General features: G+C 44.3%; 2 protein-coding genes across 2 annotated transcripts; one reads left to right on the top strand and one right to left on the bottom strand.

The window, feature by feature from the left end:
- Positions 1-61: 61 nt before the first annotated feature.
- MYCFIDRAFT_78792 (uncharacterized protein) lies at positions 62-1522 on the top strand (the record flags this gene model as incomplete). Its single annotated transcript, XM_007928982.1, has 1 exon — positions 62-1522. One exon carries the CDS (start codon positions 62-64, stop codon positions 1520-1522), a length of 1461 nt encoding a protein of 486 aa, XP_007927173.1.
- Positions 1523-2199: 677 nt separating this feature from the next.
- MYCFIDRAFT_138667 (uncharacterized protein) lies at positions 2200-3138 on the bottom strand (the record flags this gene model as incomplete). Its single annotated transcript, XM_007929145.1, has 1 exon — positions 2200-3138. The coding sequence occupies one exon, from the start codon at positions 3136-3138 to the stop codon at positions 2200-2202; it is 939 nt and encodes a 312-aa protein (XP_007927336.1).
- Between the last annotated feature and the right edge of the window lie 8388 nt (positions 3139-11526).

The raw sequence follows: 11526 nt of genomic DNA on the forward strand, positions 1-11526 counted from the left end.
AGAATAACACATCTCCCAGTCTCTCAACTTCCCGCATTGCATCTGCGACACCAGGAACAGTATGGACGTCACTTCCGCTGTCAAACGTCTCCGCCAAGGCCAGAAGCCTGTGTTCCCAGATAATGCCGAGAGGCTCGACTTCGCGCAATCTCTCGATAACAGCAATCACATCCTCCAGACTTTCAGAGATCAATTTGTCGTGCCAACGAAAGCTCAACTGAAGCGCAAGACTCTCGGAGATGACAAGGAAACAGCAGCTCCTGCTTCGGCTGCCGAAGATGAAAGCATATACTTCTGCGGCAACTCGCTCGGCCTCCAACCCAAAGCCGTCGGCGAACATCTCAGTGCATACCTGAACACATGGGGCTCCATAGCGGTCGGCGGTCACTTCACACAACTAGAGGACTCGCCGATCACGCCTTTCCAGGACATGGCCGCAGCCTGCTCAGAGAAGATGGCCGACATCGTTGGCGCGAGTCCCAGCGAAATTGTGGCAATGAACACCCTCACAATCAACCTCCACCTCATGATGGCCGCGTTCTACAAGCCTTCCGGAAAGAAGACCAAGATCATGTGCGAATGGCGACCGTTCCCCTCAGACTGGTATGCCATCGAATCTCAAATCGAATGGCACGGCATCAATCCCAAGGAGGCAATGTTGACCGTCGCGCCCGAAAACGGATATCTGATCACAACCGACCAAATCCTCCGCCTCATCGACGAAAACAAAGACGAACTGGCCCTCATCCTCCTCCCAGGCATCCAATACTACTCAGGCCAACTCCTCGACATCCCAACCATCACCGCCCACGCCAAATCCCTCAACCTCACCATCGGCTGGGACCTCGCCCACGCAGCAGGAAACGTCGAACTCCGCCTCCACGACTGGAACGTAGATTTCGCGTGCTGGTGTACATACAAATACATGAACTCCGGCGCCGGCTCCATCGCAGGAGCCTTCATCCACTCGAAACACGGCAACAACAACCGCAACGTCGGCCTCAAGGGCTGGTACGGACACGACAAATCCTCTCGTTTCCTCATGGACAACAACTTCATCCCCACCCCCGGAGCCCAAGGTTTCCAATGCTCGAACCCTTCCGTCGTCGACTTGACGTGTCTCAAAGCCTCCCTTTCCGTCTTCGCACAAACCTCAATGTCTGACCTCCGCTCCAAATCTTTGCTGCTTACCGCTTACGCCGAACACCTCTTGACACGGATCGCGGCACGCAATGTCAAAGACGGCGCATGGCCTTTCCAGATCATCACGCCGAGTGATCCGAGGGAACGTGGTGCGCAGTTGAGTGTTTTGTTGCAGGAGGATTTCATGGAAGATGTCAGTGCGGCGCTGGTGCGAGGGGGTGTTATCTGTGATAAACGGAAACCTGGAATTATTCGAGTCGCGCCCGCGCCGCTTTATAATACTTTTGAGGATGTTTGGAGGTTTATGCGGATTTTTGAGGGCGCTTTGAAGGGGAAGAGTGAGGGGAAGGGGGGGGAGGAGGAGGTTAAGGCTGGGTAGGAGGCTGCTGCTTTTAAGGCGACGCAATTGTGAGGGATGGCGATGGGAATGATGAGGCTTTGAAGATGTAACTAATAGAACTGGATGTAACGAGGTTATGACATGAAAAAGCATTTGCATTCATGATGCTTTGAACCTTCCAAAGTATCTTCTCACCACGATTTTATTCGCTGTAGAAATGATCGAAGTCAGGAGTTCATGAATCCAGTTCCCGCCATACCTGTAGTGTTCCAGCATACCCTCGTTTTTGCGAGGTGTGAGGCCGATTGGACGGTGGTAGATCTTGAAATGAGGATCTCTGAAGAGAGCTTGAGAGATTCGGGATATTTTTGGTAGCGATGAACGGTTTGGAACTGGTAGAGGGGATATGTGGAGTACGCAATTCAGGGTGATTGCTATTAGCACTATGTAGTTATTGCGATATATCTTGGAATTTTTTTTTTCGGTAAGAAATATTGCTGTTTGGTGTCGCTGTTCATTTGTGGCTGTTGAGGTCGAATGTGTCCGTGTTGACGCAAAGGTGTGTGTATGAAGAAGTCCATGAGAAGTTAAATGTGGTTCTGAGAGGATACGATGACATGGGGAGGCAGTCAAGTAGCAGAGAACTCCTTCTAGCACAAGGCTTTGATCCGTCTCTGGTATTGAAGCACCAGGCTTGCTGTGACAACGTGAGTGTCTCAAACGCTCCATACGACAGGTTCGCTGAATGTAATCGTAGCATCCTCCATCCTCAAGCCAACATTAGTCGACAAGAGCCCCGGCCAAAAATTCGGATAATATTCATCTCCCACAGCATTGAACCCGGTCTCTTCGCCGTCGCCTCCGGCCTGACTGAGATTGATGGTCCCAGCCGTCGTCTTATCACTGGACTGTCCAGGCACAACAGACTTGGCTGTCTGGGTGCCAACCATCGCTCCATAAACGTCCTGACCCTGCGGCACAGGAGGCTGGACGAGCGTCACATTGACACCAAGGAGACCGTACAGATGTGTGCTGAAAGGTATCTGCACGATTCCGTGCAAGAGTGGAGAGAAAGACATTTGGAAGAACGGCTTCTCGCTGGGTCCGGACTCGGATGAATCTCCGGAGGTGTCGAAAGGATATATCTTGACGCTTTCGCCGCCACCGGCATCGGTCGTCCAGTCGAAGCGTGCAATATGCTTTGGGATGTTCCAGTTCTCTCTTCCATTCCATGCCGTATACTTCTGGCTCACGTAGATGCGACTGACGCGGACATTGGTGATGTTGGACCCGTCTGGACCAGGGTACGTAAAGAAACCCGGCACGATGAGAAGTTCATCGTATGGGCCGACGGGACTTTCAGTGTATCGAATTACTTGGATCATTCCTAAAAATCCTTTGTATGTTCCTGCCATTGCCTCGGGATACTGCCGCTCTAGAGGTGGAAATGCTTTGACTGGGAGATCGCCAAATAGAGGTATACCGACTCCTGGCAGGAGGAAGAAGGAGTAAATTGTGCCTTTCAATGTCCATGGTGCCGGTGAGTACATAATTGGTTCAGGCGACTCGTTGGTGCAAATTGTGCAAGCATTACTTATTTGGATGGCATACAGTAGTGTTGTCACAATGTGTGACAAACAGCGCGTAAAATGCATCGCTCAGACCGTCAGCGGGCTCCAGACTGGCAAAGCTCCGGAAATTCAAAAAAATGAATCTTGAATTACTGTGAATTGATTGGTTAGCTGAATTCAGTTTGAATTTGATGGATTTGATTGGGAATTTGATGAATCAGTTCAGCAACCGCGGTGTTATATATATCCTCATTGTGTAATAAGATAAGTAGTGTTAGTAATTATCATTTCTACTAAGCTAAAGGGGGGGATTAGATACTAACCTGTACTTAGAACCGCTAGGCGGTTCTAAGCATACTAAATTTAAGAATAAATATAACTACTCGGGTAGCGCCGAGAAGGAGGAAAGTAGTAGGATTTAGAGAGTATAGGGACGGAAGTAGCGGTAGGGATGCTAATAGAGGGGTAGTATGTATATATATATACGCTAACGGGGGTAGTAGATAGCGAAAGTAACGGTTAGGACGGAAATCTCGGTCTAGGTTATAGTAGTGTTAGCGGTAGATATTTAGGCGGCAAAATAGGTACGCTAAGGATCGTAGCGACGAGGAGATCCTACTAGTAGTAGGTTTAAGACGTCTTAGTAGTAGTAGCGGCAATTTTCGATAGGTAGAGGGTAGGACGTAATGCTAAGACTTTATAGGCATACTCGTAGTAATAGCGACGGCGAGGTCGACTTAGTAGGATTGTTCTGTATATAAGCGCTAGGCTTTATTACGTCGATAGGGAAATTTTGACTGTAATTAGAACGCAAATTAATAGTTGTAGCGGAAGATATCGAGTATCGTAAATATTAGTGTTTAACTTTAAATCACAAAGTAAAGTTAAGCTATATAGATTTCTTGTCTGTTCTCGTCTTCGCGGCCGAGCAGGTAGAAATAATAGGAATAACGATAGTAGCGACAGCAATAGAAGATATATCGGCATTAGCGATATTATAGAACGCTAGATATTAGTTAGACCTACGGAGAGTTACTAAAAGTTACTAAAAGTTGCCGAAAGTTGATATTATAGCCTATAGATCGTAGGACCTTCCGATCCTCGAGCGCATAGAGATATTAAGAGTTGCTAAAAGTTACTAAAGGTTAGCACAAGAAGATAGAGAGGTAGGCTAAAGGCGAACCTATTAACCTTAAACGAAATGCGAGTTTACAGAATACTCTAATTATTAGGGATATAGAGGTTCTAAAAGTTGCTAAAAGTTACTAAAAGTCGGCTTAAGAAGACAAAGAGATAGGTAGAAGGCGGATCTATTAACCTTAAGCGTAATACGAGTTTATAGAGCCCTCTAATTATTAGGGATATAGAGATTCTAAAAGATGCCGAAAGATGCCGAAAGATACTAAAAGATAGTATAAGAACCTAGAGACAGTAGAATCTTCCTATACTCGAGGACAAGGAGGATAAAAGTTGCTAAAGCTTGATATAGAGTTAGAATACGGACCTTCCGCGTTTAAAGCGAGATAGAAGAACGGAAGCACGTTATAGCTAAAGCTATAGAAAGCGTGAAGTAAAATAGTACGGCCCCGACAAGCAGAACACGAGACATACGGGATACTAAAAGTTGCTAAAAGTTGCTAAAAGTTGTCGAAGTTAATACTCGCTCGAAGTCTAAGATAGCATTAAAAGCAGCGATCGTAGTATTAACAAGGAGTAATAGGCACGCTAATATCGTTAGTCTAAAAGGCTACAATGCCTAGCACTAAGACAAAAGCTAAGCTCTAGCTACTAGAAGCTATCGGAGAGGGTTCAATTAAATAAAGCTAATCTAGCTCTATATCGGTAGTAGCGAGACGTGCTATATCGGGACCCTTACGCTTAATATATGCTGCTATTACTACCCGCGATCCTAGTATCTGTTCCTATAGATTCGAGCACCGCCTTGAATCTAGACACGATTAGCCTTCTAGATATATCGTATCGTAGCGATAGGGCACTACCTTGCCTCTTAAAACAGTACCTTCTCTTCAACTTTTAACAACTTTTAGAACCGTTCACCGCGGCAAGTACTACTACTAGATGTAGTATCTACTTTATACCTAGCTAAAATCTATGCTTCTTAAATCTAATAGCGGGCTTTGTTAAGGCTTGTTCGTAGTTATAGTCGCGTCGAAGGGAAGCGCCGAATATATAGTCTTTAGCGGAACGTCGTGCCTATAACTAAGTATAGTAGTATCTAATTAGCTTTACGACTTGTTCTATATATACAAGTCCTTGCCGTGTTTTCAAAGCAGAAGCGAAGCGCTCTAATTAGCTAAAAGTTAATAAAAGTTCTCGAACCCCTATCTCGCCTTAGCGCAACACTTCTTATAAAGTCTAATACTAAGTAAGTCTATTACTACAACTCGAATCGATACCTCGCAATAACGGTAGTTCTACGCCCGCTCGGCTAGTCTTTAAGCTGTATCGATAAGCGATTACGGATATGTTTAGCGCTATCGCATTAGTAACAGCCCGAGGGCCTGTTGCTTACACTACTAAAGGAGAAACTAGTTTTAGCTATAGATTACGATAAGAAGATATAATATACTACTAGCGCACGTCGGAGTTTTTAGTCTCGTTACTCGGAGCGTAGAAGAAATTAGCCCTACTATTTTCTTAAGCGCAGTCCTCGAATGCTTTTGCTAGGATGTCTACGGAGTTTTACCCTCTCGGCGACGCTTAGATCTGTATTAGCAACACTTAATATCCTCCTCCTATACATCGCTATAACGGTACTTAGAGGGTCGGAGCCGCGAGATACTAATCCTAGTATTATCGTAAAACGATAGATTCGAAAGCCGCGCCGGTATAGGACGACTATAATATATTTACTATCCGCAACTATATCGCGTATAATCTTAACCGAGCGGAAACCGAGATACTCGACGTTACTACCGGTATATTAGCCGCTATCGAGAGAAGAACGCTAATATACCGTACGAGTTAGACTTAGAGGGATCGTAAGATAGGGTACGGCAAGGTCGGTATACGACGTTTAACCCCTAGCTAAGTTAGCGTAGTAGGACATTAATACGCTCATTCTGTCTACTCTCTAGTAGCCGTAAGCCTTCGATGTGCCTAGCAGCTTGTTAATACTATAGATACGAGCTGTCCGATAAGACGTACGATTTCGAGCGGGATAGACTATAAAGGTCGATTACGTAATGCTAAGCACTGTCCGGGGATATAGGAGGAGTACCGCAATACTCAATTTCGGGTTTATCGCGGTAGTTGTAATATAGAGAATCAAGATCGGGTAGCATACTAAGTAAGTAACTTAGTAATAAGCATTAGTATAGTAAAGCCTAGCCGGGCTTTAGAAACACAATAAAGAACGCTTACGAGGCAATGCGAGCACAGCAACTATTACGCTTCTTAATACCTAGATTCTATTACCCCTTGCTAATCTAGCTATAACCCGCTAACGGCGTAGCACCGCCGCCTATCGCTAGTAGATTGATCCTATAGTAGACAGCCTTCGGCTAGGGATATAAGCCTTTCGCGCCTTCGCCCTAACTATATAACAAGATTACGTACGTTAGAGTATGCTTTAAGATTACTAGGCGCTATACGCTATACTAAATAGAATCACTTTCTTAGTAGTCCGCTAACTCGCTAATCTAGATCCTAAGCGCGGTATAGAGCAGGTAGCATTAGTATAGACAAGTTGCATTTAGTTATTACTAAGCTCTCTTCGACACTCTTTTCGAAGCTTACGCGAATACTCGTTTATAATAGTTAGTCGCTACCCTATTAATATTGACTTCGCTAGAGCCTAGATAGAAACTCGGATAGACCGTAGCGCGACGCATTAGGACATTATTAATGCACTTTACGACAATTTCGAAACACGTATTAGGCTTTCTTAATTTAGATTACGTCTAAAAACATAGGGCGTAACCTCTCCGAACCGAGCATCGAATTACTATATATACGATATCGCAATCCTCGAGGAACGTATTAAGTTCTATTTCTACTATGCGTAGGTATCCGATACTAAAGCTTAAGGATATCTTTAAGACGACGGTATTAATATTAGGCTCCGACGGCTTCGCGACATTAGGAGGTCTCTTTAGCTTTATAAACAAATCCCTAAGAGTATAGAATAGGAATACCTGCTCGGTATCTACGATATTCTATAGGCCGAGCTGTAATATAAGAGAATTAATAACTATAGACGACGAAATCTCTACTAGTACCTACGCTAGAGTTACAATATTGTCGGCCGTAATCGTATCTACAGAGTACTTAGAGACATTAACCTAGTAGGCATCGAGAGGCGGCGTCGGAGTATAAGACGCCAATAGTATATATAGCACAAATCTACTAGTCTACGTAGCTAATGCCTTGAATCTAGGGCTAGCTAGCCGTCTCTAGGACCGAACTATTCCTAGTCTATAGATGTATACTGCTCCTTCGAACTCTAGGGTTTCTAAATCTACGGCGTAGTTAATACGTTCTTACGAATAATTAAATAGATGTACGTTAGTATTACTGCTCGCACTACAGTCTTAGTTATAGCCTAATATGTCTCGATTATTAAAACGCTCGGATATGCTCCGCTAATCCTACAATCCGACCGTAGACTAGAGACTACTATAGCTACTAACGCCTATATTACGATCCGCCGCACTCTTAATAGCGAGTATAATAAAGAGGCCGCGGAGGATATCGCGCTAATAGAACTAACTTTTAGCGAAATGGTGCGCTATAGTACAAGCCGCATAAATTAGAGGATTAAGACTATCTAGGGCTAGTCGGCTAAGGCTCTCTTTAGTCTCCGTAAACTCTTCCTTGCGCTCTATCTGTAAGGGGCATTTCTATCTAACAATAAGTACGACCGGATCGCTATGCTCTTCGTATATATACCGATTATAAGGAGCGTAATAGACGAATTCTGTTATTTGTAGAACTATTACAAGATTAGAGCTCAAGGCGAGAACGTGCTCTCTAATATTCCGGTCCTCCTCGATAGGCATCTATATAGGTTCGGCGTAGAGCAGTTCGGCGTTTAAGTACTACCTAAGCTTCTAGTTAATATAAAAGCGGATCTCGAAGGCTTTAACCTAGATAAGTACCTACCCGAAGCTACATTATATATATATACAACGATGCTCGCGGAGTAAGGTTTTGTAATACTATTATAGGGCGGCGAGGTAGATTTCGAACACTAGCAGCTTTACGTATAGGCTTATATGCGTTTACGTAAAGCACTACATTCCTTGTTCTAGAGCGGCTAAGATCTACCCGAGTCGGAGCCACTAAGGCACGCTAGGCACTAGCGTCTAAACCGCGACAACGATGCAGTCTTTACTACGGCCAATAAGACAAGGTATACTAGGCGCGTTCAACCCGAAGACTAGCCCTTAGCGGACCTCTTAGACGGTCTATACTACAATAACTCTAGTAGTAACCTAGGTTATAGAAGTGCCGACGATAAGAATTAGGGAGATAATAGCGACGGTTAAGACGGGCCGTATTCTAGCTACGCTTTTAATTCGTAGACGAGCCTGATTAACCTAACCTAAGAATTAGTAGCTAGCGCTTATTCCGGCAAAGTTCTCGAGCTTAACTTAGTAGCTGCTATCGTTTATTACTAGTAGTACCGCTAGTGTATCGAATACAATTTCCTCTCGATCCTTCGTTAACGCTCTTTCCTACTAACCTTCTTACTATACTCGAGGCTCCCTATATATACCCTATTGCCTAAGTTAGCGAAGACGCAGCACCGCTAGCAGCAAGGACCTCCTAATCGCGTAAGCGAGCCGCGATAAACCCCCTTTCTCTCCCTATACGTAGATAGTTAGATAAACCTAATAGATCTCCGTTTCCCTCTTACTCTACTACTTATTATACATCGGTTAAGGCGATAGAGTAGTTAACTACGATGTCTTAACGAAGGCCGTAACAATTATCGGAGCTAACGCGTTTCGATAAACAAGAGTACTAGCTCGAGAATGAAGTCTATAGCGTAGCGGGCTTTATATACGAGGAAGAGTAGGCTAACTGCCTTAAGCCTAGATGCTACTTTTGCGGTTTCTAGAACCCGAAGACTCTATACGAGACTTTTAGAGCTATAATACGGCAGTCGACATTACGGCAGTTAATATTACGGCAAACGCTATTACGGCGATCGCTATTACGGCAAACTAGTCTATCTATAGCAGGTACTCTAATACTAAACCGGCAATCTTCTATGTCTAGTAATAATACCTATATCGTCCGATCGTTATCTCTAGCCCCTCGATCGTAGCAGTAGCAGAGTCGGGCAGCGTTAGTCGTCTCTATATTAGCAGCTTTATCTTCGTCTCGCGTACCGTCTCGACTATAGCCCGTCCCGCGCTTTACCTATTCTATCGTTAACGAGGTAGAACCCTAACGGTAGAAAAGGCATTTAAATAAGAAGAATGCCTATACTATACGGAATTACGACTAGGTAGGTATACCTACTAGAGAGAGTACCCTCGGGCGGGGTTCTACTATAAGACTACTAGCACTGTAAGTATACACTCCGAACTAGGGGCTCTCGCGAACTCCTACTTTCCGAGCGTATTAGGCTAGGTAGGCGTCGGCCGCAAGTAGGGAAGCAAGTTAGCTAGCAGCGCCTAAGGTATACCGTACTATCTTTAAAGTAACTTATAGCTCTATAGTAGCAGACGAGGAGGGCGTACTCGATTACGCAGATAGCTAACCTTAGTAGCTATATAATAAGCAAGTCGGGCTACTTCTCGACAACGTGTATATATTTTCTAGCGGCGATCTCATGCATTATATTCTTAATAAGCACGAATGCAATCCAGAAACCGAGGTTAACGATTACTATCGGCACTTCTTTATTAGTTCTATCGGCAAATCTAAAAATAAACCGCGCGAGCTCGTAGTCGATAGCACACTTCCCCTAGAGTTACAGATCGTTACCTTTAAGAAGTCAGATAGCTACTAGATGCTCTATATCTATATACTTAGCTTAGACGCGAGGTCTAGGCGATTATACGAGGCCGCTAAGGCAAAGAAGAAGGAGTGCCGTCTTAAACGTGCTATATAGTAAGAAATATCGAGGCGGTAAGAAACGCTAGACCTTAATAACTCTAGCTAAGCCTAGGACGATGCCGCCGCCGACGCTATCGACACTATTAAGGACCAACCGGACTTTACTACGCCGATTAAGACGGAACCTCTCGAGTAGTACAAATTAAGAGTATAGGCAATGCCTTACAAAGAACGGCTAAAGGAGACTAGCTTATAGACATTTAGAATTGCCGTAAAAGCGGACCTAAAGGACGCTATCTTAATTAATAATAGCCCTATACCGAGGTCTTAAGGCGATACAGAGGCTACTTAGCAGACATTACGCCTAGATAGAGCTACTAGGAACAATATAGATTCGCGTACAGAAGGCAGTAATAGGATCGACGTGCCTAAGATATTGCCTTCGCCGCTAATAAGAAAGCCTCCCTCTAACCTACCGAGTACCCCGAAAGGCTAGATAAATCCTCCTCTAGCTCTACATTCTACGCTACTAAAGCTTAATATCTAGGCCGCTCTAGACAACTAGTTGAATTAGCAATAGCACAAAAGGCCTTCGTAAGAGAACCTAGAGTAAACGGCCTCTAAGAAGCAGAAGGTCGACTTGCCTAAGGACTCTAGGAAATAGCCTAGCGCAAAGAAGGCGCTACGGCGTAGAGTAAAAGCAAAGATTCCTCCTACGGACAGGACTACCCGGCGACGTAGGTAGAAAGAGACAGGAAAGTATACTACGATAGAGGGTGCTAATAACGGGGTCGAGACCGGTATCGATAAATAAGAGATATAGGCGCTTAAACTTGTCGTATATTATAAACCTTCTCCTAGCCTAACATTCGAGACTTGGCCTAAACAGCTTTCCCTTTATAATTAGCCTATAGCAACGTATCGAACACGCACCTGTTTAACGCCTACTAAATAGTTTCTTCGCCGAACTACCGAGGCGCTTTTACTAATCTATAGCGAGTAAGTTGTCGCCCTAATCTATTTAACTTTTAGCAACTTTTAGCAACTTTTAGTAACTTCTAGAACGTTGCTCTGTCGACGGAATAAGGTATCGCGCTAATCCGCACTCTGTTTAACGTTCTCTAACCGTAACTTTTAGCAACTTTTAGCAACTTTTAGTAACTTTCAGAACGTTACTCTATTAATAGAATAAGGTGCTGCCCTTAAAGAGGTCGATTGAATATAGGTTCAAGAGCAATCTATTATAGTATAGGATAGCGCTACTATCAATTTTATCGGAAATTAGATCTCGGACTAGCCTTATATACTAAGGACGCGTAACTAGAGGCGGAAGCCTACGAGAATGATAGTTACTAGCAAGATACCGACCTCTGTCTCACCGTTAAAGAGCTTAAACGTCGAAATTTATAAGTCGTACGCGATACCGGATGCTCTATACTA

This window comes from Pseudocercospora fijiensis, assembly GCF_000340215.1.
Source record: "Pseudocercospora fijiensis CIRAD86 unplaced genomic scaffold MYCFIscaffold_5, whole genome shotgun sequence".
Taxonomy (NCBI): Eukaryota; Fungi; Ascomycota; class Dothideomycetes; order Mycosphaerellales; family Mycosphaerellaceae; genus Pseudocercospora; species Pseudocercospora fijiensis.